General features: G+C 55.7%; 3 protein-coding genes across 3 annotated transcripts in view; 1 reads left to right on the top strand and 2 right to left on the bottom strand.

The window, feature by feature from the left end:
• The window catches only part of LOC311202958 (class I histocompatibility antigen, F10 alpha chain-like), a gene marked incomplete at its 3' end in the record, with an annotated part of 174225 nt that extends 146991 nt beyond the window's left edge, over window positions 1-27234 (bottom strand). Inside the window, exons 1-4 of the mRNA XM_084277600.1 lie at window positions 27159-27234; window positions 26413-26676; window positions 25398-25673; window positions 25049-25321 (exon numbers count right to left, since the gene is read on the bottom strand). Of these exons, the coding sequence (XP_084133726.1) occupies window positions 25049-25321; window positions 25398-25673; window positions 26413-26676; window positions 27159-27222 (877 nt within the window). The 5' untranslated portion in view covers window positions 27223-27234. The remainder of the gene's footprint in view (window positions 1-25048; window positions 25322-25397; window positions 25674-26412; window positions 26677-27158) is intronic.
• LOC311202891 (butyrophilin subfamily 1 member A1-like) lies at window positions 625-9771 on the bottom strand (the record flags this gene model as incomplete). The annotated part of the gene is made up of 7 exons (XM_084277538.1): window positions 625-1283; window positions 1497-1633; window positions 1759-1789; window positions 2494-2607; window positions 2856-3137; window positions 3484-3831; window positions 8802-9771. 7 exons carry the CDS (start codon window positions 9769-9771, stop codon window positions 625-627), a joined length of 2541 nt encoding a protein of 846 aa, XP_084133664.1.
• On the top strand, window positions 18248-19183 carry LOC311202888 (olfactory receptor 14C36-like; the record flags this gene model as incomplete). Its single annotated transcript, XM_084277535.1, has 1 exon — window positions 18248-19183. The coding sequence occupies one exon, from the start codon at window positions 18248-18250 to the stop codon at window positions 19181-19183; it is 936 nt and encodes a 311-aa protein (XP_084133661.1).
• Window positions 27235-27523: the final 289 nt, after the last annotated feature.

Raw genomic sequence — 27523 nt, 5'->3', positions numbered from 1 at the left:
TCATCAACCCAAACCAACCCCACAAACATCCCAACCCACCCCATACAAACCCAACACACCCCGACACCACCCCACCACCCCCAGCTCCACTGCAGCACCAAATTTCACAGCATCAGCTACACCAGTCAGTACTGGGAAATACCACTTTCCCAGAGCCCCAGGAGGGGAAATCCTGTCCCTGCTCAGGACTTTCCTCTTCTGCTGCCCCTAAAGCCGCTGGAGTACCAAGAGTATTTTGTGCACAGAGCCCAGTCCCTAAACCCAGCCAGGAGCCACCACCTGTACCGAGTGCCCAGCTCGGAAGGGCAGCAGGGAAAGACACCTCAGACTTGATCCCAACAGGTTTGTGCCACGTGGAAGGATGCAGAGCTGGGGCATCCCAGGGACACAGGGTGCTGGCAGAGTGGGGGCTCCCCAGGACCAAGTCAAGAAGGGCCTGATTTGTCCTGAGTGCTCCCCACCTCCTACCCCCTGCCCTGTGCTCACCCTGCTGGCAGCTGCCCCCAGGCTCCTGCTCCAACCACTGCTCCAAGCCCGCTGCAAATCCCCTTCAGCAGCAGCCAGGAATCAGGACAAACCCCCCAGGAACCCCCACAGCCAGACTCCATGTTCACCCACAAAGCTTTATTGAGTCCTGTCCTGCTCTGCTGGGTCAGGAAGGGCTGGGGCAGGGCCGAGAGGAACACGGGCAGGGTCTGCAGAAGGGTAGGGCCTCTGCAGGGAGGTGCTGGAGGTAGAAGGGGAACTGGAGGTGCTGTCCGTGAGGCACAGTTCGGTTCCCTCTGTCCCCACCAAAAACCAGGGCCAGATGGTCTCTCCATTGAATGCGGCTCGTGGGAAAGTGAAGATCTCGGCCCCACTGTGACCATCGATGAAAGTCACCAGCCCCCGCGGGCAGTCCAGACACACCCAGACTCTGCTGGGGACCCGGGACACGGGAGGACGTTTGCGAGGGCAGGTGAGAGACTGAATGTACCCTCCACAGTACTCAATGCCCCAGATACCTTCTTCGGGGCTCATGTATATATCCTCCTTCTTGTTCAGAGAGTTCCTGGCCACCCCCAGAGCCCACCATGGATTACCTCCCACCTGCTCCTTCACCTCCACCTCCCAGCAGTGTCTCCCCTCACTGAATCCCTCCTGGCCCAGCACGCAGAACCGATATGTAAATCTCTGAGGGGTGTCAGGCAGGTTCTGCCGTGTTGTTCCCCATCTCACACTTCTCCCATCCTGGGACAGGATAATCCTGGGATGAGCTGTGTTGGGATCCAGGGTCACCACGTCTGCAGGGACAGGAAGAGCCAGAGCATCAGGGGCAGAGCTCAGCACTGGGCAGGTTTCACCCCGCTGTGGCCAGAATCTGCCCCACGGGGCAGAACACAGGGAATCTCCATCCTCCAAGAGATCCCATCGCAGAGCCAGTCCCAGCATGGCCATGGCTGAGCTTGGTCCCATGGAAAAACAGAACCACCCTGAGGCACTCAAACCTCAATTACCTGGAGTGTGGGGCAGCAGAAACTTCCTCCAGGCTACAAGGAGAGAGGAGAACTGGTCACATCCCAGAGCTGGTCCCCAGCAGCTCTGGGCAGGGCAGAGGAGCCACCCTCGCACTGCTTTGCCTGAGCTGCCCACCCTCCCAGGCACATGGCCTTGGGCTTTCCCAGCTCCAGGGATGGGGGATGGAGAGGATGGGCAGGGAGGGGAAATGGCTGAGCACCGAGATCCCAGGACAGGACCCAATTCTGTGCCAGACCTCACGGACACTCACCCAGGGCTGCATCTCGTTCCTCTGGAAATTAAAATAAAAAGAGATATTTGATCAGAGGGCAGAGCTTGTCACCCCAGAGCTGCCCATGAAGAGGTTGGGCAGACCCCAAATTCCTGTTTGGGAAGGGCAAAACCCACTAAAGACCAGGAATGGCTCCTTCCACCACACTCACCCAGGGCTGCATCCCGTTTCCCTGGAAAGCAAAACCAGCAAAATATGTGTGACCAGAGAGAACAACCACTCACCCCATGGCAGATCCCACAAGAGCACACAGAGCTCGGGCTGATCCTAAACTCCTTCTTTTTGGGGAGTTGGACCAGACCACCTCACTCCTGGGAGTGGCACGCTCCCAGCCCATCCCCCTGCCAGTCTACCCAGGCTCTCTGGAGTTCAGCCCCAATGTCAGGAACCCCACAGAGCCAAGTCCTTCCTGGGGTCTCCTGTGCCAGGAGGTTTTGCTGGGGGAAGGGGCCAGAAGGACTCACCCAGCTCTCTGGAAAACATCAGTGCTGGAAAGCAAAGCCAGATGAAGAGGAGGTTAGGAGAGCAGCTTGATTCCTCAGTAGACACAGCTCAAGAGGGTATTTGGGACCTTCCCACCAGCCAGATGCTCTGGCCATGCTCCCTGGCCTCTCCACACACCCCCCACAGTGTCCTCGTCCCCTTCCATCCCAGCCCAAAGAGCTTTTTGGTAGAGGCAACATGTCCTTTGGGAGCAAACGTACCTTTCCTTCTCCAGAGTGAAGCTCCGAGGCAAACGATCCCAATGGAGAATACAAGGACCACGAAGGGCACACCCAGACCAACAATCCAGGGACGGGCATCGTGGAAAAAGGGAGCTGAGAAAGAAACAGATCCACAGAGAAAGGGACCAAGTTCCATTCGCATCCGTTGGGAGAAGGACCAAGAGACCCCCACCCCACACCTCCCAGCCCTTGTCCCACGAGCCCTGGTCTCAAGGGGACAGAGTCCTCCTGTGCCCCACACCCCCACATTGCACACCAAGCCCAACCCAAAGCTGCTCCAAGCAAGGCAGCCACCCCCCGCCCTGCTCCAGCGCCGCAGGGGCTGGCTGCAGCCGTCGCACCGGAGATGCGCAGGGACGCCTCCTGCTCCTGGGCCAGGCGGCTGTTCCTGACCACACAGGACCAGTTCCCATCTCTGGTCCCCGTCACCACGATGGCGTCTTCGATGTCAAACAGGCCCCTGGCATCAGGGGAATGTCTCTGGGAGACTGAGGGGACACGGTGCCCGTTGGGGTCTTTCCACAGCACCTCCGGTTGTGGGAACCATCCGGCCGATCGACACAGCACCCGGATGCCTCCGGCCTCGTAACCCTCCAGAGAGAGCTGAGGGACAGAGCCTGTGGCTGGGGAAGAGCCCAGGGTTGGGGTCAGGGAGGGATGGGCTCAGCTCCAAGGCCACCACCATATCCCAGAGCTGACCCCTCACAGCTCCCACCAAACCCACCCCAACCTGTGCAGAAACCACCCCGCGTTGATGCCCAACGGCCCCAGATCTCCCCCCAAACCTCCCAGCACAGCAAGACTGAGCTGCCCAGCTTCAGCACCTTGAGGCAGTGTCTGCACCCCCAAGGTTTCCAGACACCGTGCCAGCTCTCCTGGGGCACCAAGGGATGGGACACGGGTCTGGGAGGAACAAATGAGTCCAGGGACACCACGACCACCCCTGCAAACACCGCACTGGACACAAACCTGAAACCTCCAGCTCCACCAAAGCTTCTCCATAGGAGGCACCGTCAGTAACAGTGCAGAGATAATAACCATCATCAGAGGGTCTCAGCCCAGAGATTCGCAAGTCCAGGCTTCCATTGGAGAGACCATCTCTGGCCAGCTGTGTCCTCTCAACATATTCCTTCATCTGGTCCCCAGACACGTCCTCCCCATGTCGGTAGTGGTGCACCGTTTCAGAGACCTGTTTCCGAATCCACCTGATGTCCCAGCTCTGAGCATCCACGGCTGGGGACACGTGACATGGTAGCACAACATCCTGCCCCACGGTGACATGGAGAGGGTGGCCTGGTCCCACCACTGTGAAGTCAGCTTGGCCATGGAGAAGAACACAGAGACACGGAGACGATGTCTGTGTTAATTGAGGGTGTTGCAGGCCAGGGCCGAGCTTGGCGTGAGCGCTGCACGCCCCATGCCATGGGTGTTGCTTTGCCCTCCCATGGTCCAGAGACCCAGGAGAAACTGGAGTGGGAGTGGGAGGACTGGAATGAGAAGGAGGTTTCCCAGGAAACTACTTCCACCCCTGCCAGCCCTGCTGTGAGCCACCACAGCCAAGGGAAAGCAAAAGCATGCAGGTCCGAAGTCTGGGCTGGGCTTTCCTTGCCCCACAGCAGCTCCCTGCCCCACATCTGCCACATGGCGTGGGCAAAACCCCCCACCAGACCTGCAGGATTCCTACCTGATCCCAGCTGGAGCATGTGGAGAGTCACCCAATACCTCAGGAGGCCCCTGGGGCTCACCGGGAGCCACATCTGCAGCTGCACTGGAAAGGAGGGAAGAGAAGGGAGGCAGAGGAGGACGATGGGTGTCACAGAGGAAATCTGGCAAAGAAGGGCTGCCCCTACCCCAAAGAGGCTCCGAAATCCCCAGAGCCCCTGCACCAGCACCCTGCTGGCACATGAAACCAGTGCTCAAGGGCAGGACAGGACTGCATACGGCTCCTCTATTCAGTCCCTGTTCTGCCCCACTACCCCTCTCCAGGAGTTATCCCAAATCCATTACTGACTGTGAATGAAAGGAAACATTCTAAATACCTTTCAGAAGGAGAAGTTGCTCTTGGGATAGAAACGAGTTGCTGGCTGCAGCTGGCTGATGAAATGAATGGAAATTTCCCTTCTTAGAGAATTATCATTTCTGTGCAGGACTTGAGGCCCCACCCATTCCCCTCCACATTCTGCCTCACTAAACCCCCAGAGAAAGACAAGTTGCTCACTGGATGGAACCAAGCTGCCAGGTGCACCAGGCTGATCAAGACCCAACCGTTTCCCAGTTTCAGAATTCACTTATGGGAGTGTGACTTGTGGCTCCATCCCCCACACAAGGAGCTGAAGTTCTGCCTGCAGGCACCAATGTCCACAGTCATAAAATGAAGCTTTAAGCAGGCCCCAGGTACAAGAGGGTGAAGGGAACTCAACCCCCTCCACATCCCTGCCTGGGTGCAGGTGCTAGAGGTGGCTGTTCCCAGACCAGCACCTCTCCCAGCAGCCTGTGCTGGGGAACAGCACCCAGCGAGGTTTGGCACCTCAGGAAGTGTTTCCCCTCCCAAAAAGTGCTGCTGTCTTTGTGTATGACCACCGTTGCTGAGGCAGTGAGAAAACCCCGACCAGAGCCTGGGGAACTGTACGTCTGAGTCAGGGCCACTTGGTCCATCTCTGGGGGTTATGGGGTCCCAGGACATTGGTTTGTTCTGGAGGAAAAGGCTGAAAACCGTCAGCCCCAGGAGTTGAAGGAAGGGGAAATGTTGCCTCTTTCGTGCGACGGAGGGAAGTCAAGGATACGCTCAATATGAGTGATCAGCAGGCTTCCATTTATTATGGCTAACGGCTTTCTGTTATACTATCGTTAATACATATTAATTGTCACTAATGCATATTATAATTGTCACAATTTGATTGGTTCTTGGTTAAAGGTTACATCACACATCTTGCGGTCTGGGAACGGTGCTTCTTTCTCATTCTCAGGAACAGCAGATCCTTGAAACACACCTCTTGTTTCTACACCTTGTTCCTGTGTAACATCGCTAGGGAGAGAGTTCAAGGATATTGTCTTCTGAGAGGAGAGCCAGGCCGCCGGCAGGCCCACTGTCCTCCTTGCCAATATTTCCTTTTTAGTATCTGTGTTACAAGAACTGCTTTTTGAGGTCTCTGCAAGGGCCCTTTGCAGAACACTCAATGAACATGACAGTAACTGTAAGACAAGTACCATAATTACCAAATCCAATAATCCAAATTTGACCATTGACAATATGCATCCTGAAATTCCCCAGTCATGAAACCAATTGTAAGTGCCTTGATACCTTTGCTGTTGCATTTGTTTGTTTTGCCAATCAGGAGTGTCAGGAGTGCAGATAACATCAGCCTCACGTTTTCCTACAGGCACCGATTGCAACCTGTGACCTTAGGCTGTTCAGAAATCATTATTTCCCTAATTTTCATTTAGCACAAACACATGCATTTTTCAAAGACTGTCAGATCATTCAAAATATCCCACAGCAAAGTTCATAGTCCACTGTGGCTGCAGTTGGAACACTTGACTTCAGTTACTGGGATCAGGATCTCGTCCTGGTTCATGCAAGCTCGATTTCTTCTGGATCCACAGCTTTATCCACTTGGCTCCCGTATCTGTAATGACACAGGCAGATCTCCTTCCCAAGTTAGTACCTGTAAATTCATTCTTAATAACACTTGACATTGACTTTTCTCTCTTTCCCCCCCCCCCTTTTTTTTTTTCCAAGCCTTCTTTTAAACCTCCTGCATGGTTCACCATTGGAGGTACCAAACTGTTCTGTGACAGACAGCACTTGGATCTGGTGGAGCGCAAGGACCCGCCACACAGTCCCGTGTTCCATCCACCTCCCTCCGAGACTTGAGGGAGTTCCTTGAACTCTCTCCACCACCCACTTAGTCTCACATAAACTTTTCCCCAGTAAGTTCCGCAAGTGAGTAGGAATCAAAATACCCTGATGTAAACATTTTTCCCGTTCTGATGCCATCTTACATGCCCAGGCTGGGATGAGCAGCCTCTGCAGAGTGTCTCGGGCGTCAGGAGACAGTGATGGATTGATGAGTTCGCTGGGGATTGATGAGGTGTGGGTGGGAGTGGTGGATATTGAAATGGAATGTGTCCCTGATCTGATGGTTGTTGAAGCTGATAGTTGTCCATCTCCATAGGATTCTTGTCCCACTGCTGAGGTTCCTTGTCCATGGGGGCAACATTGCTCGATGCCTTAGTTGGTGATTCTTCATATAGGTAGTCTCTCTCTCTCAGTAGGTTTTCGGGTGGGTGAGTGGGCAGTTCTGCAAACCCTTTCCCAGCAGGGCATGCCATCGCCTGCTCTGCTTTTTCAGCTTTTCAAGGACAGGCTGAAGTTGTTGATGCCAGTTAACATTTTCAACTGCTTCATGGGGTGTTTTTAGGCTCAGTAAAAGTTAGAGGTAAGCAGATACTAAAGGCAGTCGGTTGTACGTTTGTTTCCACATTTTTCCTTCCAAAGGTATAATAGTGGGGGAGCGGCGCAGGCCGTGGTGGCAGATTTACGCGCACTACTCACTCCTCTTCCCACTCAGTTCTGACAGATTTATCACTTTGGTCTGATAACACGGCATTATTACTTAGCACAGTAACCGGGGTAGGTGAAAGAGCACCCAGAAACAAAAACACATTCTTCATAGTAGATTTTTTCCCTTTTTAAATCGGTTCTGTAGAATCCAGAACTGGTGCTAAAGCTGCAAAGGCTGAAGTAGCAGCAACGTGTTCCGCTAAAGTCCTTTTACTTAATTTCCAGAGAGTTAGTAACGACTTAGTTTCTTTCGCCCGAACTGAGGGTTTGTCAAGGATTTGAGCTCCAATAGCATCCCAAGTAGGTAAATCAAAAGCGCTGTCAAGGCTTGTTATCAGTTTTCTTTCTTCACTCCACAAAAAGGAGGGGTTTTAAAGACTTTTCATAATTTTTAGTCACTCTCTTAGAGAGCAGATTGTGGAGGAGTTTCAGTACTACTTCGCCTTTTTTATCGAGCATGTATTCCCCATACTTGTCAGTGGTGGGGCAAAGGGTACTGGTGCCTCACAAGCCCCTGATGTTTTAAGGGGTTCAGCTGTTACTGATAGTCAAGTTGGGGCGGTAGGTACATAATCGCTTTCCAAGACTAACTTTCCGGGCTTACCCCCTTGATTTTATAATTGAGCAGACGCTACAGCTGCTATGTGTTTGGTTGTTTTTTTTTTCTTGAGCTCCTTCTTACAATCTATACCGGGAGTATTACGCTTTTCTAAAAAGCACCTCAGTAACCTCATTGTGATCGCTAAAACATCCCTTTGCTGCCCCATACGCTAAGAGTCCCGAAGCTCCCTCTTACAATCTATACCAGGAGCATTACGCTTTTCTAAAAAGCACTTTAATAAATCATACACCGCTGGTCTGTCAGCCATTTAACCCCGTGCACTGTAGCAGCCTTTTCCACAGACTCCGGTGGTGCGTGGCCGGCAGGACCCGTCTATACGGTCGCCTGAGCGCCAAGGTAGTTGATCTGCCCTGAAGATACAAAGCTGCCTTTTCTTCTTGTGCCTCCTGGGCTGCACAGGACCAGAACCCCACTTACTCTCCGTGGGGCTGTGGCCGCAGTCGCCTGCTATCAGGTCCGTTCTCGCCGTCTTTCAGGTCCCTGTTTGGGCATCATTTGTTGTGATGGAGGGAAGTCAAGGATACGCTCAATATGAGTTATCAGCAGGCTTCCATTTATTATGGCTAACGGCTTTCTTTTATACTATTGTTAATACATATTAATTGTCACTAATGCATATTAATTGTTACAACCTGATTGGTTCTTGGTTAAAGGTTACATCACTCAACTTGCGGTCTGGGAACGGTGCTTCTTTCTCATCCTCAGGAACAGCAGATCCTTGAAACATATGTCTTGTTTCTACACCTTGTTCCTGTGTAACATCGCTATCAAAATACTGACCTTCTTCTCTATCATTTGCGTTGGGATGGTGCAAGGCCTACTCGTACTATTAAGTTACACAGGAGACTGCTTGAACAATTGCTCCATAGAGCCATGGCCTTGCTTCTCACGTAGCCACTCTTCCACACAGAGGGAAGGGATGTGTTGAGATGTGTTGAGTTGTGTGTTGGGGTTGTGTTGGGGTGTTCGCTGTGTCCACCCACCCGCTTCCCCATCACGCCCTCCCCATCCCACTGTCCCCACCCCCCTCCTCCTCCTCCATGGTTGTCCCCCCCTCTACCACTGTTGTCCTTCCCTCCCCCCTCCAGCTCCTCCCCCCACTATGGGTCCCCTTGGCCATGGTCCCTCGGGAGCTGCCAGCAATGGCTGAGATGTCCAGGAGCCGAGGCAGGAGACCCCCGCTGGCACTGTGGCGCAGCCCCCACCCCACACAGGCGTACAGGAGGGGGTTCATGGCGCTGCTGAGGAAGGCCAAGGCAGTGGCCGGTGGCCGAATCACCTTGGAGGCTGCCTCCAAAGTCCCACCACCACCTTGTAGGACCCCTGCCACCTCCAGCAAGCTGGCCAGGTGGTAAGGTCCCCAGGAGACAGCAAAGGCCACCACCACGGCGGCCACCAGCCGGAAGGTCCGACCGCGCCGGGACAGGTGGGTCTGGCGTAAGCGGCGCACCAGTAACCCGTAGCCAATGGCCATGGTGGCCAACGGGAGGGCCCAACCCAAAGTGGTCTCCAAGAGGTTGTGGGCCACCAACCAGCCCCTCGTGCTGTGCACCCGCTGGCAGTGCCCCTCCTCCACCCGCAGGAAGACGATGGATGGGATGGCCAAGATGGAAGCCACCAGCCACGTCAGGGCTGCCACCCCATGAGCCAATCGCCTGGCGTGGCCCCCTGGGGTCACCACCGCTGCCACCGGCCTGGAGACCGCCAAGCAGCGGTGGAGACCCAGGAGGGCGATGAGGAAGACGCTGACGTACATGGCGGTGGCGCAGACATAGTGACACCCGCGGCAGACGGCCAAGCCCATCTCCCATTGGCCGACGCTCAAGGCCTGGAGGTAGATGGGCCCGGTGAGGAGGGTCACCACGTCGGCCACGGCCAGGTGGAAGATGAGGAGGACGGGGACAGTGCGCCTGCGGGCGGCGGCGTAGCTCCAGAGGACCACGGAGTTCCCGGGGAGCCCCACGGCCACCGCCACCCCCAGCAGGGTCATCCCCACCGCCGCGCCGGGGATGCGGGTGGCCGTGGCGTTAGGGGGTGACAAGGTGTTGGCAGGAGGGGACGAGGACATCATGGTGGGTGGGGAGGAGCTGTGGGGAGATGGGGACACAGAATCTTCCAGAGAAAACACAGGGCTCCCTCCCTCCATCCATCCATCCATCCATCCATCCATCCATCCATCCATCCATCCATCCATCCATCCATCCATCCCTCCATCCGTCCATCCATCCCTCCCTCCCTCCCTCCCTCCGTCTGTCCATCCATCCGTCCATCCATCCTTCTCTCCACCCCTCTCTTGCCCCACCTCCCATCCATCCACCCCACCTCCTGCCCACCCCAGGCCTCCACCTCACACCCCTCCTTCCTCCTCCCCCTCTCTGAGGTGTCCTCCTTTGCCTCTTTTAACTGTCCAGGATCTTCCTACCTTGGCATCCCCCAGACCTCCCAGTTGCACCCTCCCATCTCCAACTGGGCCACCCTCCCACTCACCTCCACACCTCCAACCTCCCAGTTGACCCCCCCAGACATCCCAGTTGTCCATGCAGACCCCCAGTTACCCAGAAACACCTCACAGTGGGCCACCACCCCACCCATTTTCCTTCCAGTTTCCACCCTCAGGGAATCCCAGTTTCCCCCCAGACCTCCCAGTGAGCTCACACCACACCCCCAGGTGTTCCCACCAAACCAACAAGTCATGTTCTAGCCAACGTGTCCCAGGTCTCTTCAGTGTCCCTCCCACTCCTCTGCAATGACCTCCCACCCCACCCACCTTCCCTCCTGTACCTTGGGGACTCACATGCCCCTTCCCAGAGGTCCTGGCCCGGGTGGTGGACCTTCTGTGTCCCTGACACGGGTGGTGGCCGGTGACGGCTCAGTGTCACTTCCCCTCCACCCAGCTCCGGGCAGGAAACACTCATGCAAGAGGAAGGAGGGAGGAAAACCGCAGGGGAGGAAGACTATCTGCGGTGTGGGGAAGGACCATGGACCTTAAATTGTCCCCTTGTGTGTGGGGGAGGAGGTGGAAGGAAGGGTGGCACTGGCAGGAGGTCCCCCAGTAAGGAAGAGGGGTGTGTGTGTGTCTGGTTGTTTCATCACACGGCTGAGGAAGAGATGAGAACACCCTGCGGTGGGCTGGAGGGGACAGGGGAGGTTGGCTTCTACTCACAGTGTGGCCAATGGGCCTTCTCTTCCTTTCCATCATCCATCCATCCATCCATCCATCCATCCGTCTATCCATCCATCCAGTCATAGAATGGTCTGGGTTGGGAGGGACCCCAAGGATCACAGAGTTTCAACCCCCCTGACACAGGCACGGCCACCAACCTCCAGGCCTGGAGCTGCACAAGGTTGCCCAAGGGGGCATCCAACCTGGCCATGAACACCTCCAGGGACGGAGCATCCACCCCCTCTCTGGGCAGCCTGTTCCAGCCCCTCCCACTCTCTCTGGAAAGAACTTCCCCCTAATATCTCATCTAACCCTTCCCTCCTTCAGTTTCACTCCATCCTCCTTGTCCTGCCAGTCTCTGCCTTCAACAAGCTTTTTCCCCTCCTGTTTCTCTGCTCCCTTCAGGGACTGGAAGGCTGCAATGAGGTCCCCCCACAGCCTTCTCTTCTCCAGGCTGAACTCCCTCAGCCATTCTTCGTAGTGGAGGTGTTCCAGCCCTCTGATCATCTTTGTGGCCTCCACTGAACCCTCTCCAACAGTCCCACATCTTCCTTGTATTGGGGCCCCAGCTCTGGACACAGGACTCCAGATGGGGCCTCATGAGGACAGAGCAGAGAGGGACAATCCCCTCCCTGTCCCTGTTGCCACCCCTCTTCTGATGGAGCCCAGGATCCCATCGCCCTTACAAGCTGCAGGAGCACACTGCTGGCTCATGTGAAGTTTCTCATCCACCATGACACCCAGGTCCTTCTCAGCAGGGCTGCCCTCAAGGAGCTCTTCTCCCAGGCTGTATCTCTGTCTGGGATTCTTCCAGCCCAAGTGCTCTCCCAAAGTTCAGGCTCCTGATCCCACACTTTGCCAGGCCCACATTCCTCAAGATCACAAACTCAACCAGGGCATGGTCACTGCAGCCCAGGCTGCCTCCAACCTTAACACCTTTAATGATCTCCCCCACACTGGTGAGCACCTGGTCCAGCAACACATCACCTCTGGTGGGTCTGTCCAATACCTGAACCAGGAAGTTCTCATCTATGGACCCCGGGAGTCTCCTGGGTCCCTTGCATGTCACTGTGTGGTTTCCCAGCAGATATCTGGGTGGTTAAAGTCCCCCATCAGGATGAGTGCCTGTGACTGCAATGCCTCCTGCATCTGGAGGAGGAAGGCCTCATCAGCAGGCTCCCCTTGATCAGGCAGCCTGTGATAGACCCCTATCACCAGCTGTCCATTATTAGTCCCATCCCTAGTTGTGGTGGTTTGGCCCTGGCTGGAGGCCACCACTTCCCAGGGCAAGAACCTGCACAGGCTGAGTTTGGGAGCCAAGAGAAAAGAAAGCAGCTCTCAGGGACAGCTGGCAATTAGTGGCACTGTCACTAATAGAAGTAACAGGACAGTGGTGTGAGGGAACTGATGATGATGATCCAAAACTCTTTCATTTCCTTCCTGACAGTTGCTCTGTATCTCTTGTCAGAAGGTTCAACCTCTGGCATGAAGCTTTTAGGCATGTGTACTTGGAGACAGTGGATTTCTCTGCCTTGACTGGAAAGGGAAGACTCAACAATTGCACCCAAGGAGTCCAAAGCCAGAGGAGACCATGCTCAGCCCTGCCCTGTGGAGGCACATGCACTGTGCTCCACAGTGAATGAAAAATGATCTGATGATGATCAGAGGTTGCACCCAATGATCTCTCAAGGACCCTTCCAACCCCTGTGATTCTGTGATTCTGTGATGGAAAGGCTGTAGTGTCTGCTGGAAGAAGTTCCTGGGGCCCCAATATTTTGGGGCTGTCATGGATTTGGCTGTTCAAAGGAGATTATGTCACTTGTGTTGTCTCCCTCTGTGACTGGAGGGAGCTCATGAACACAGCATGTGACCAGCTGTGCCCAAAGACAAAGAGAGTAGGGGATGGGAGGTGCTTTGGGGCACCTTGGGATCGGTGTTGGCAACAACAATGTGTTTTCTGTCTGCTTGAGGCTCTCCAGTGTGCAACGTGGATGTTGGCAGAGGTAATGTGGACCCAAGCAAAGCTGAGAGGCATTGGTGTGAGGGTCCACACCGTGCAGCCACAGCCTTGAGCACAGAAAGCTCTGCTCTTAACAGGGCTACTCTGGCTCCCAGGTGGCTGATGAGAGAAACAGTGACATGGAGATGAAGGATGCCCATGAGGTGTCGAATACAAAGTGTCTTGACTTCACTGCACAGCCAACTGTGTTTGGAAAGCTCTGGATCAGTGTCCATCAGAGACACTGATGTGGCTGGGCATGGGAGTGGAGAACAAAAGAGGCCTCAAGAAAGAAGTGATCCTGCTGGAGTAATTACTGAAACCTTCTCCCTTTGGCCACACTTCTGAAATCTTGCTAATTAACCACAGGAGAGCCAAGCAATTAAGAACCATCACTCCTAGAGACTTGGCTTGTTAGGGTGTTGGGCTTGTTAACGAGCCCTTTGGTGTCACATTCCCCAACTGCAGGTACCTGACTGCCCTGGGAAGGAAGAAAGCAAACACCCAAGTTTCTGAGGGTGCCAGTGGACTCTGTTGAGGACCACCACCAAGTACAGCATGGGGGGAGACCAGAAGAGCTGAGCTTCCTTTGGGGTCTGGTGAGGGAGGAAAGCAGAGCTGCTGGATGCCAGTGGAAAGTCAGATATTGAGGTATCTGTGCCAGGAGTGGATGTGTTTCCCTGTGTGGGATGACCCAGTCCCAGTCCCTGTCCCCTAAGAATGGGGATCCTGTCCCACATGGGATGTTGGGGTCCCTTCCCAGAGACAGGATGATGTGGAGGTGCAGGATACTGAGCACACAGCAGTGGTAAGTAGCCCACCTCCCATGCTCTGTGGAGGGTCCTCAGAGCTCCCCCTGTGCCACCCCTGCCATGGCCAGGGACACCCTCCACTAGCCCAGGTTGTCCCAAGCCCCATCCAACCTTGTCTTGACCAGCTGCCCCAAAGGGAGTTCCCAAGAGCACACCCACCCCCCAGATGTTGTCCAGTCTCTATGTCTGGTGGCACATACCTTTAATTGTTCTCTAGTACCTGCACATACCTTTGACCACCTGAACAGAGGAGAGAAGAATCCCACCTCCCATGGGCTCATGTCTTCTTCCCACCCCAGGACCCCCGACCAAAGAAAAGGTGCCTCAGCTGAACCTCTTCCCTCAGTAGGATCCCTGCCTGGCACTCTCTGGGTGTCCTGTCTCACAATGGGACAAAGGAAGTTGCTACTTAGACCTGACTCTGCCTCTCCACGGGACTGTGAATCATAGAATCATTAAGGTTGGAAAAGACATCCAAGATCATCTAGTCCAACTGTGAAGACACACCTCTCCTCAGTGGGCAGAGGCGATGTCTGTGATGACTTCAGCCTGTTTTACAGCAGGCTCCCCTGGAGCCTGAGGGACACTGGAAGGGATCCCAGAGGGGACAAAGTGCCACTTTGGGCTGCTCCTCTGCTGCTGAGCTTATCCAGGCTCTGTGGATGGAGGAAGCTCATGGGACACACCGCAGAGAGACAGCTCTGCCCAGGAGCATCTCCTCTGTGCAGCACTGCAGGGCCACAGGCTCCGTCTGTAGGCAACAAGGGGAGAGGAGCAAGGAAGAGAGAAGTTAAAAGTAGCGTGGGGTGGGAGGGAAAAACCTTCTCTGTGCTTGATATGGTCAGACTGCAGCTGTGGGCACTAAACCTGCTGGAAGTATTCCCAAAGGGTGGAACATCACACAGGTATGGATCCTTTCCCAAGGACTTTCCCCTGGCTTAGAGGAGAATGATGTGCTCCAGAGCAGGGATCCCCTGCTGTCCCAATTCATGGGACCAGGAGTAATGGCTCTGTTTCCCCAGGAGAGGCTGCAGGGCTGTGATGGTGTTTGCCCAGGGGTGCCTGGGGTTGTCCTTCCTGTCAGGGTCCCTGCAGCGCTGCAGGGAGAAGCTGCAGGTGGCAGGATCAACCCTTCCAGCAGTGCAGGGCTGGGTCCTTCCTCTGTTGAGAGGTGCTGTGTGATCAAGGTACGTTGCTGTGAGGATCTCTGTGGAAGGTCCTGCTCAAGAAGGATGCCAAGGCAGTGTTCACCTGGAAGGGAAGGGTCTCTGCTTTGAGCTTTGGCCGTGTGGGCAGTGTGACTTGGGAATTTTCCAGAATTTCTCAGTTCTGCAGAAGGTGCTGAGACCCCATGGCTTGTTAGGAATTGTACAAGCTGCTCCTTTGCCCTGGACACACAGAGGTGCCCCCAGGCGGGTCTCCAGCCCTAGGAGGTGTCTGTAAAGCTGAGCTGAGGGGTGGAAACTGTGAGCAGTGGATGGAGAGTAAGTGGCAGGGGAAGGGATTGAGAGGGACCAGTCCCCAGAAGTGCTGTGGGAGGTGGATTCATGCATTTGCCATCCCTGGGGGTGCAGATGCCTTCCCTGGTCTCCTCACTCACACATTCAAGCCCCTCAGTCCTCACTGTCACAGTGTTGGGGTTTAACCAGGTCGGCAGCTAAAATAACCACTCACATGGTCACACACACCCCTCCCCCCACAGAGGCTTTGGGAGAGAATTGGAAACAAAGAGTTAAAACTGTGAGTTGAGATAAAGACAGTTTAATAGGACAGAAAAGGAAGATTATGATGATGATGACAATGGAACATGCCAAAGAAGTGATGCACAGCACAACACACAGCCCACTGATGCTCAGCTAGTTCACAAGCTGTGGTCCTGCTGGTGGGAGAGCAGGAGAAGCCAAAAACATCCATGTCTTGCCTCACCTCAGCCTCAACACCCAAAATGTCACCATGCTACAAGCAATACTCACATCCTAAATGTGAACCCCAGCACCAGACCAGCAGGAATATCATCTTTCTCCCAGGTGAAGTCAGGACACACAAGGACGTGGCTGTGAGTTGCCTTCCCAGCAGCCTGACCACCAAAGAGAAGAATCACCCCAAAGCCCATGTGTGTCTCCCAGCCCCACACCCCTTGACAGTGATACTTTGGGATGTTCCCCTCTGGTCTCTCCAGGCCTTGTTCTTGCTCCTTGTGGTCTTGGGGGAGAGGAGTCAACAGCAGTTACACCACCAACGGTGTTGAGGTAGCCATTGAGGGAACCCACCTAACTCCCGTGCCAGGCCCCAGGGCTGTGGAGGGCTGGGGATGATCTGACTCTCCCATCAGAACACCCCACCTTTAGGCCAACTATCTCTTTCTCTGAGGGGTCCTTGTTGACCTGAATGGTGTAGTCGAGATGCCAGAGGGATGGGATGTCATCCAGAGGCACCTGGACAAGCTGGATTGATGGGCCTGTGGTCTGGTGGTTTGACCCTGGCTGGAGGCCAGATGTCCAGCAAAGTCACACTGTCACTCCCCTTTTCAGCTGGACAGGGGAGAAAATAGATATTGAGAGGCTGAGGAGTGGAGATAAGGACAGGGAGAGATCATTCTGCAATCAGCTTCAAGGGCAGAACAGACTCAACACAGAATAAAGGACAGAAAACTCTCTAACTGCTGGCCCTGCCCTGCACCCCCAGTGACACCAGAGTCAGGTAGTGAGAAGTGTGGCCAGATCTTAAAGCAACTCCTCCCACCCCTCCTTCTTAGCAGACTGCACTTTAGCCAGGATTTTACTCCCTTCTTTCCCCACACTGTGGCACAGGGAGGGGCAGGGAATGGGGGAATGGGGGTTTTGCCCAGTTCCTCACAAGTTGGTTTCCTTCTTGGCTGGGGGGGCATTTATTCCACACCCCCTTCCCCTGCTGCACCCTGGGGTCCCACCCATGGCAGACAGTCCTCCATGAACTTCTCCAATGTGAGACCTTTCCCACAGGGCTTCAGCTCTTTACCAGCTGCCCCAGTGTGGGTCACTGCTATGGGTGCAGTCACAAATCACAGTGTCTCTCAGTCCCAGTCCTCCACGGGGTCACCAGCCTCCCCCCAGCAAACCTGTTCCAGCACAAATCTCTCCCTTGCTCATCTCTGTGTCTCTGTCTCTCTCCATGGGCTGCAAGTGCTGGCAGGGACTTGTTCCAATGAGGTCACAGCATCTCCTGTCTGTCTCCCCCGCTCCATCCAGTGTGGAGCCTCCCCACTGGCTGCAGGTGGGATCTGGGCCTTTTCCATGGGCTTCAAGGGGACACCCGCTCCACCATGGGTTTCTTGAAAGGCTGCAGAGGCATCCTTCACTCTGGCACCTCCTCCCCCCTTCCCTGGCCTTGGTGTATGCAGTTTCTTACATCTTCTCACTCCCTTCACTGTGACCATCACTGATGGGCTCGGCCTTGGTCAGCAGCAGGTCCGGGCTTGAGCCGGCTGGTCTTTGCTCTCTGGGGCCTGCAGAGAGCTTCTGGCTGCTTCTTGCAGAAGCCACCCCTGCAGAATCCCCTTCTCCACCAGAACCCAGCCAGGCAAAACTGCAACAGCTGTCCAGAGAGGTGGTGGAGGCCCCATCCCTGGGGGCATTCAAAGTCAGCCTTGATGAAGCCCTGAGCAATCTGCTCTAGTTACAGGTGTCCCTGCTCACTGCAGGGGGGTTGCACTAGATGACCTTTCAAGGTCCCTTCCAACCCAATGCTTTCTGTGATTCTGTGACCTCCAGAAGTGCCCAGCACTCCCACGGTGTCTCTGTGTTATCCAGCAGTCCAGTGGAGAAGAAACCCTGGGGCATGGAAACGCTGCTGAAGGTTGTCTGTGGGGAGCTGCAGTAAGCCCACCACATCTCTGGCTGAGAACTGAGACCCTCATAAACCCACCACCAGGCAGGTGAGGGGTTTAGAGGTGTGAGCTCGGAAACCAGCTCCCTCTGCCCTCAGTAGTGTCCAGTTTCTTCTTAGAGGAATGTCTGGATGCCCCTCATCTCAGAGAGGTGCCAGTGCAGGGCAGCTGGGACAAGGAGTGATGGACAGTCTGGCTGTCCTGACACTGCATCAAAGGACAGTCCCCTGCATCACGTGATGCACAAGATTTCACTTGGAGTGCAGTGGACATGCCAGGGCTTTCTGCCTTAGAAGCAGTCCTCAGCTCGGTGGGGCAACTTGAACTGAAGAAACCAAAATCTGCCCCCCCAGCCCTGCTCTGCCACCCATCAAACTGGGAGAACAGTGCTGAAAAGCTCGTTGATACCTCGAGTGGGTTTGACCTGAGATCCCCCCATGTTCCTATCGACCTACTGATGCAGGGCAGGACTGGCTTCTCCAGAGCCTGCAGCAGCCCCACCTCTGTGCAGGGGATCTAGGCGCCCTCTGTGCATCACTCCTGGTAACACCCTCAACCAGCACCTGGCAGAGGAGACGCCTCTTGAAAAGAGAGGGGCATTTTGGGAGGATCCCATGGGAACTGGGAGAGGCTGTCCTCTGAGAAGTCTGCTGTGACTTGTAACTCTATTTTCTTCCTTGCACAGGTCCCCATGTGCATGTGGAAAAAATGTGCAACAGCAGCTCCATCAGCCAGTTCCTCCTCCTGGCCTTTGCAGACACACGGGAGCTGCAGCTCCTGCACTTCTGCCTCTTCCTGGGCATCTACCTGGCTGCTCTCCTGGGCAACAGCCTCATCATCACTGCCATAGCCTGTGACCACCACCTCCACACCCCCATGTACTTCTTCCTCCTCAACCTCTCCCTCCTCGACCTGGGTGCCATCTCCACCACCCTCCCCAAATCCATATTCAATTCCCTGTGGGATGTGAGGGCCATCTCCTATGCAGGTTGTGCTGCCCAACTCTTTTTCCTTCCCTTCTTTATGTTAGGGGAGTATTTTCTTCTCACCATCATGGCCTACGACCGCTACGTGGCCATCTGCAGACCCCTGCACTACGGGACCCTCCTGGGCAGCAGAGTTTGTGTCCACATGGCAGCAGCTGCCTGGGGCGGTGGGTTTGTCACTGCTCTGCTGCACGCTGCCAACACGTTCGCTCTGCCGCTCTGCCAAGGCAACGCCCTGGGCCAGTTCTTCTGTGAAATCCCCCAGATGCTCAAGCTCTCCTGCTCAGGCACCTACCTCAGGGAAGTTTGGCTTCTTGCAGTCAGCGTCTCTGTGAACTTGTGGTGTTTTGTGTTCATCGTGGTGTCCTATGTGCAGATCTTCAGGGCCGTGCTGAGGATCCCCTCGCAGCAGGGACGGCACAAAGCCTTTTCCACCTGCCTCCCTCACCTGGCTGTGGTCTCCCTGTTCATCAGCACAGCCGTGTTTGCCTACCTGAAGCCCCCCTCCATCTCCTCCCCACCCCTGGACCTGGCGGTGACTGTTCTGTACTCGGTGGTGCCTCCAGCAGTGAACCCCCTCATCTACAGCATGAGGAACCAGGAGCTCCAGGACGCGATCCGGAGCGCGATGGCACCGACATGTTTCCAGCAGTGGTAAAGTTCCTGCTTCTTTCTCCAGGGTGCTCCAGGTGTCTTCCAGAGCAGTTTGAGCTTGCTGTCCTCTCTTTATTGTTATTATAATTACTTCTGTGATAATGGTCCTACCAGAGTGTCAATGTTCCACCTGCTTTTGCCAAGGCATGCCCCTCTGGAGCCTCTATAAAGATGTTAGAGCGTGGGTCAGAGCTGAACCTCTCGCAGCATCTCTGTCATCAGACAGGATCTCCTCTGTGTCATGTGGTAACAATGGGTTCATCTTCCAGCAGGCATTCCAAAAGCAGGCATCACCAACCACATTGTGGCCAGGATGGTTGCTCTGCACACCTGGAGTGTTGTTTGCTCAAACCCTCTTGGCCATGCTGTGACTGTTAAGATTCTGGACTCCTCGGTGTCTAGTGACATTGGAGGCGATGGCTGGTGACACTGAGTGACATATCCGTGGCTGTCACACACTGGAGATGGCAGATGACATTTACAAGGGGAAACTGGAGCTGCTTGGAGATGCTACACATGGGTCAGAGCAACCCCAGCACAACAAGAGGCTGTGCAGGGGCTGAGAGCAGCCTGAGGAGAAGGGTTTGGGTATTGGTTGATGAGAAGCTCAAGCTGACCTGTCTGTGTGTGCTGGCAGCTTAGGAAGCCCACTGTATCCTGGGCTGCATCCCCTGCAGCTAGACCACTGGGTCGAGGTGGGGGATTCTGACCCTCTGCTCTGCTCTGGGGAGACTCTCTGGCAGCACTGCATCCAGCTCGGGGTCCCCAGGACAAGAAGGGCACGGAACTATTGGAGTGAGCCCTGAGGAGGCCACAGAGATGATCCCAGAGTTGGAGCCCCTCTGCTCTGGAGCCAGGCTGGGAGAGCTGGGCTGGCTCAGCCTGGAGAAGAGAAGGCTGCTTCTGGAGACCTCTGACTTGGGAGACCTCCAGTCCTTCAAGAGGCTCCAGGAATGCTGGAGAGGGGCTGGTGACAAGGGCAGGGAGGGAGAGGCCCAGGGGAATGGCCTTCAGCTGCAGGTGGGCAGCTGGAGAGGAGCTGGGAGGCAGAAATCCTTCACTGGGAGTGGGCAGGCCCTGGCACAGGGTTCTCAGAGAAGCTGGGGCTGCCCTGTATCCCTGTCAGGGTTCAAGGCCAGGTTGGATGGGGCTTTGGGTACCCTGGGGTAGTGGAGAGTGTCCCATAAACCATGATAACTTTTAATGTCTACAACAGGTCAGTAATCCACCCAGAAAATGCACCAAAATGTTTCCAAACCAGGTGTCTTCATCTCCTGGAGGTTTTCCCGAAGAGGTAGTGACACATTAGGAATTGCATTCCTCCCACCATTGTAGGTCCTCAGCACCCAACGTCCCTCAGACACCTGTTCAGGTGCTCCAAGCATCTCAGCCTGGGCAGGAGGATGCTCTTCTGGCAGGCGAGCTGAAGGTCTTGCCTGAGAGCTGGGGCTCAGCGACTCTTCTGGGCTCACACTGCCCTCTCCTGACAATTGGGGGTAGAGACGTCCCCAGGGCTCCTTCAGCTCTGAGACTCGAGTTGTGAAATCACAGAATGCTCTGGTATGGAAGGCACCTTTGAAGGCCATCAAGTCCATGTCATGCCATGTCGTGTGTCCTGTGTGTGTGTGTCCCAGTGACCATGGACACCTTTCACTAGATCAAGTTGCTCAGAGCTTCATCAAGCCTGACCTCGAATGCCTCCAGGGATGGAGCCTCCACCACCTCTCTGGGGAGCCTGGCCCAGTGTCCCACCATTCTCAGAGGGCAGAACTTCTTCCTCATGTCTCACTTAAACCTGCCCTGCTCTAATTTAAATCCACCACCCCTCATCCTATCGCTCCCTGCCCTTGGGAACAGTCCTTCCCAGCTTGCCTGTAGGTCCCTCCAGGGACTGGAAGGTGCTCTGAGGTCTCCCCTGAGCCTTTGCTTCTCCAGGTTGAACAGCCCCAACCCTCTCAGCTGCCTTTGCAAGAGAAGTGCTCCAGCCCTCTGATCATCCTTGTGGCCTCCTCTGGACCTGCTCCAAGAGGTCCGTGTCCTTCTTGTGCTGAGGGCTCCAGAGCTGGATGCAGCACTGCAGGTGGGGTCTCAGCAGAGCAGAGGGGGAGAATCACCTCTCTCGAGCTGCTGGCCACACTTCTGGTGATGCAGCCAGGATGGGACTGGCACATCACTGGGTCATGCACCCCAAGTCCTTTTCCACAGGGCTGCTCTATCACATCACCCCCCAGCCTGTATTGGTAGTGAGGTCTGTCCTGACCCAAGTGGAGGACCTTGTTGAACTGCATGGGGTTTGCATGAGCCCATCTCTCCAGCTTGTCCAGGTCCCTCTGGATAACATCCCATCTCTCTGGTGTGTTGCCCTTCCGCTCAGCTTGGTGTCATCTGCAAACTTGCTGAGGGTGCATTCGGTCCCACTGTTGATGTCATTGATGAAGGTATTAAACACCACTGGTCCCAGTATGGGACCCTGTCGTGGGTCCAGGAGGGGAATGGGCAAGGTGGAAAGTTGATTCTGGTTGAGTTTTTGGGCCACTTGTGTGGGTGAGGAATACTTTGTGCTCAAGTTCATGTGGCTTTAGAGTTCTGGGTCATAAGATAAAGGACAGGAGTGGTTGGTCAGTCCCCAGCCCTGGGGTGGCTGCAGGGACGCCAGCATCCCACTGGGATGGAAGGCTCTGGGGTTTGGGGACCACTGGGCTTGGCCCAGGCATTGGGAACCTGATGGAGGGGAACATCTAAGTTCTACTCTAGAGGCTACAAAGCCTCTTAGTTTCATAGAATCATCAAAGTTGGAAAAGATATTCAAGATCATCAAGTCCAACCTTCAGCCCTACACACTTGTAACCTCTAAACCTTCCCCTGAAGCACCATATCTACCTGTTTTTTGAACAGCCCAAGGGATGATGATTCCACCACCTCCCTGGGTAGCCTGTTACAAAGCTTCACTGTTCTCTCTGTGAACATCTCTCAGTCTCTCAGGCCCATACTGGATGAAAGGATGGAGTGACACCGAACTGGGGGGAGTGCCTGACATGCCTGGAGTCTGTGCTGCCATCCAGCAAGCTCTGGAAAGGCTGGAGAGCTGGGCAGGGACTGATCTTACTGAATTCAAGGAGGACAAGTGCAGAGTCCTGCACACAGGGAGTTATACCCCCCAGCACCAGGACAGTTAGGGGTGACCTGCTGGGAAGCAGCTCTGGGGAAAAGCCCTGGGAGTGCTGGTGGGCACCAAGCTGACCATGACCAGCAACATGTCCTCGTGGCCTAGAAAGCCAATGACATCCTGGGGGGTATCAAGAGAAGTCAGGGAGGTTTTCCTGCCCCTCTGCTCTATCTTGGGGAGGCCTCATTGGGAATAGTGTGGGCAGTGCTGGGCTCCGTGGGGCAGGAAGGACAGGGAACTCCTGGAGAGAGGACAACAAAGGGCTATGGAGATGCTGAGGGGACCAGAACATCTCTGACAGAGAGAAGCTGAGGGATTTGGGGCTGTTTAGCCCAGAGAAGAGGACTGAGGAGGATCTTCTCAATGCTCATAATGCCACTCTACCACTCTCCTAAGCAGGACAGGGAAGAGAAAATACATATTGAGAGTCTTATGGGTTGCGATAAGGTCAGGGAGAGATCGTTCTGCAATTAGCATCATGAGTAAAACAGACTGAGCACGGGATAAAATGCATCTAATTTATTAACCCAATCAAAACAGAGCAGGATAATGAGAAATAAAACCAAACCTTAACACCCCTCTCCTCACACTTCCCTTCTCCCCAGGCTCAACTTTATTCATGATTTCTCTCCTTCCTCCCGCTGAGTAACACAGGCGGGTGGGAGGAACAGGGAATGGGGGGTTGTGGTCAGTTCATAATGCGTTGTCTCTGCTGCTTCCTCCACATACTTCCCCTGCCCCAGCATGAGGTCCCTCTCACAAGAGACAGTCCTCCTTGAACTTCAACGTGAATCCTTTCCCACAGGGCTTCAGCACTTCCCCAGCTGCCCCAGCGTGGGTCACTTCCATGGGGTACAGACCTTCAGCATGAGACTGCTCCAGCCTGGTTCCCCACGGAGTCACAAGTCCCCCAGCAAACCTGCTCTGGTGCGTGACTCTGTCCATGGGCTGCAGGTCCTGCCAGGAGCTTGCTCCAACATGGGCTTTCCACAGCATTGTTCAGGTGTCTCCAACTGCTCCAGCGTGGGGTCCTCCATGGGCTGCACATGGGATCTCTGCTCCCCATCATCTTCCATGGGCTGTAGAGGGACAACCTGCCCGGCTATGGTCTTCTCCAGGGGTTGCAAGGGAATCTCTCATCTGGACCACCTCCTGCCCCTCCTCGTTGACCTTGGTGGCTGCAAAGTTTCTCACACCTTCTCACTCATTTTTCTGGCAGCAAAAAGCTGACACTTGCTGGATTTTTCCTTAAATACGTTATCACAGAAGCACTACCACAGTCACTGACTGGCTTGGTGTTGATCAGCGGTGGGTCTGTCCTTGAGATGGCTGGTATTGGCTCTATCAGACCTGAAGGAAGCTTCTAGGAGCTTCTTGCAGAAGCCACCCCTGTGGTTGCCCCCCAAACTTTGCCTCGCAAATCCAAACCACAGGAAAGCCAGGCTTCAATAGTCACAACAGTGGCTCCAGAAGACAAAAGTCATAAATAATGAAGGTCCCATTTTCCTCCTTCCTCTCAGCTTTTATGGCTGAGCAGACACCACATGGTTTGGAATATCACTTTGGTTTTTGGGGTCAGCTGTCCTGTCCCCTCCCAAGGTCTTGCCCACCCACAGCCTACCAGAAAGGGGGATGCTGGAGAGACAGCCTGGATGCTGGGCCAGCCCCACTCTCCAGCAACCAAATCCCTGGGCTGGTACCAACACCCTGCTCACTCCCAATGCACAGCATGGCCAGGGCTGCTGGGGGAAAATGAACTCCACCTTCAGACCAAACTCAGTCCTAAACATGACACCACACTGGGCTGCTGGGAAGAAACCCAGCTTTAGTCAAGGGAAAACCAGCACAGCCCTTGACTCAAGGCTGCGAGAGCAGACCAGTAACCAGGAGAGGAGGCACAGCTCACCAGAGGGTTGGGACCATTTATTGCTTGTGCACATGCAGAAGAATTCACTTTCAAAATTAAAACAATGCTAAAAATGGGATTCTGCAATTACCAAAGCATGGGAAACAAGGCATTTCCCACAGCCAGCAGAGCCACCAGCGCAGCAGTGTGGGCAGGCACAGTGTGATCAGCTCCAGCTGCCTCCAGCACCTGGGCATCGGGGAACACATCCAGCTCCCCAACCATCGTGGATCAGTTATGTGGGGATCACTGAAGGGACAGGAGGAAGTGACAGTGTCACCCAGGGGAGCCTCCTTGTCCCCAACCCTCTGCTCTGGGAGTCTGAGTGCTCCCCTCCCCCAGCCTGGGGACTGGTGACAAGGGAAAAAGGGGATGGGGAAACGTTGTGAGCAGCCAGAAACCAGAGTCACGAGACCGCCCCGGCACTGGGCAGTGGCTGGAGCCAGACCTGACCCCAGTACTCACTTGGTGCCTTGCCATAGCCCTTCATCCCTGCAGAGAGAAAGAGGAATCATCATCTGCCGTGCTTCACCATCAGGCTCAGGAGCTCCTCAGAGCGCTGAAGCCCATGCCTACAGCCCCTGCCAGCCCCCTGGGCACTGTCTTCCTCCCACACTCTGGGGATTTACCTGCATTATACTTGCAGATGAGGAATCAAATGATGGCGATGACAACAAAGATACCGAGGGCAAGAAGCATCCCCAGTAACATGGTCGATGAGTTGGACTCTGGCTCTGGGGATGAGAAGGGCGGTGAGGAGGGGAACCCTTCTGTGTGCCCAAGGCCACCAGACTCACCCATTGTAAAGACCCCCGGCTCGCCCAGGCTGGCGTGCTCCACACGGCACCGGTACTTGTCCTGCTCCCCAGGAGGGGCCTCGATGGACACCCAGGTGTAGTAGGTGCCGTCGCTGTTGGGCACGATGCTGCCCCACTGGGTCTCCCGGTCCCTGACCTCACCGTCCTTCAGCCAGCTGATGGTGATGGGCCGTGGGTAGAAGCCATAAGTGCGGCAGAACAAGATCAGGATCCCATAGGCCTCCCTCTTAGACACTCGGACCGTGGGGGGCTCTGGGGAGGGGGTGGCAGTGAGGGCTGGCACACACATCCACACTGGCCCCTCCCCAGGGTCCCCATCTCCCCTCACCTTTCCTTTCCAGCACAGCCTGCCCATAGCTCACGTATTTCCTCAGCCACTCAGGGCAGGTGTTCTCCAAGTAGTGATTCACGTGCTCAGCGACAGTCCCGTCTGCCTCCCACTTCCTCTTGGTGATTTGTGCTGCTGCATCTGCCGCAGTGAACGTCATCGTGTCCATGTCAAAGGCAATGAAGTCCCTCCCATCGTAGGCGATTTGCTGATACCCCCTAATGCTGCCATCCTCCATCAGGTCACAGCCGTGCATGTGCTGCAGTGTGTGAGCCCCTGAAACACGACCAGGGAGATGGGGCTGAGGGGCTGCTGCAGCCCTGGGCCTTCAGTGGGGTAAGGCCCCCCCGGCAGCACCTCCCACTCCAGCCCTGTGTGAGCCCCAAGAGAATTGGGCACTGACACAACAGCTGCTCCCACCCTGCCCAGGGCCCACAGCACTCGGGACATCACGTACAGCTCTGACACAGACCCTCTCAGCCCAGGGTATGGCTGGGCTGGCACTGAGCCCCACAGAACCCTGGGACAGCAAGGGGATAGGACAGGGTTCTGAAAGTTGTGGGGGCAGGGACTGGAGATGGGATGCGTTGGGAGAGCCCCTCTGGCTTTGGGGTGGGGGCTACAAAGTTCTAAAGGAATGGTGAGGGGCTGGGACATGGGGTGGAAGCCCCTCTGGTTCTGGGGGTCTCCACTGCCACAGGGACGGTGATGGGTGGGATGTGGTGGCCTCTCCTGGGATAGGGTGGTGGGCACTGATGGGGAGGGTGTATCCTGGGTGGGGCACCCAGAAGCCTCTCCAGCTCTGCAACAAGGGATCCCAAGGACTGTAGGGTTGGGACAGGCAGCCATGTCCTCCTCCTGCTGCAGGACATCTGGGCTGGGAGCCCTCAGAAAATGGCACCAGGCAGGGAAGGGTTGGCACAGGGCAGTACTGTGGGGAAGGGCACGGTCTTGTGGGGAAGAGGGTCTTGTGAGTCCTCCTGTCCCATGGCGCTGCATCCCAGCCCACACTCACTCCCGCTCTGGTTGTAGCGGCTCCGCAGTGTGTCCAGGTTTACACGGATAATTCTCTGATTGCTCTGTCCAACCTGGGTCTGCTGGTCCCAGTACAGCTGGTCCAGGTTGGCCGCCATCCAGTCTGCCCGGGGCACCGTCCTCCTCGTCTCGCTGTCGTACCGCGAAATGAGGTTCCCGTCCACGTACCCCACGGACACAAACTCGGGCACCCCCGGGCTGGTCTCTGACACCCCGACGTGGAAGTAGCGCAGGGAGTGGAGCTCTGTGGGGATACAGGGTATGATGAGGGGTGGGGGGGTGGGGGTCCAGGTTTAGGCAGCGAGGCTGGTTGGGGGTCCCAGGGTAGGTGGCAGCTTCAGGGGGGATGTGACAGGTGGGGGGATGTTGGTTGCAGTCGGGTGTGTCCAGGAGGGGGTCCTGTTTGCTGGGATGGGAAGACATGGGGTCCCTGGTGTCAATGGCAGGGGGGCCCAGCAGTGCCCTGGAAGGGGGGTCCACAAGGTCAATGCTCAGGCGAGGTGCAGTGGGAGCCTAGGGATGCAGAGAGGGGGACTGGGGATTTCCTGATCCCAGAGGGGTTCCCGTGGCCCAGGAAAGGTGAACCTGGGGAGGTCCTGGTGCCCCGGGGTGGAGGTGGATCATGAGATGCCCCACTGCCTGGGGATTGGAGCACCGGAACCCAGGAAAGGGGGTCAGGGGGGTTCTGGCACGCAGGGTGTCGTCAGGCTCCCCGCCCGCACTCACCACACGCTGCCCCGCCGAGGAGCCCCAGCAGCAGCCCCAGACCCAGCGCCCGGCCCGGCCCCATCGCTCTGCTCCGGATCCCCGACCACAGGAGCCGAACGAGCCCCGCGCCGGGACAGACCTCGGGGCCAGCCCCGACCCGAGCCCCGCGATTGGCTCCGTTACCACCCGAGCCCCGCGATTGGCTCTGCCACCACCCACCCACCAACGCATCTGACATCACCGGACACCGGGCAGATCCTGTCTCTGCAGGTTGGCAGAAGCAAAAGTGCCGAAAGCAGCGTGGGGGTCGGGCACAGCCCCTCTGCCCCCCAGACCCTCAGCCCGGGACTCCCCAAGGGGCCGCCCGGCCCTCAGCCCCCCCA

Source organism: Gallinula chloropus (genome assembly GCF_964237585.1).
Source record: "Gallinula chloropus genome assembly, chromosome: 32".
NCBI lineage: Eukaryota > Metazoa > Chordata > Aves > Gruiformes > Rallidae > Gallinula > Gallinula chloropus.
The sequence above is the reverse complement of the archived record's forward strand: the minus strand, read 5'-3'. Positions and strand labels throughout refer to the sequence as shown.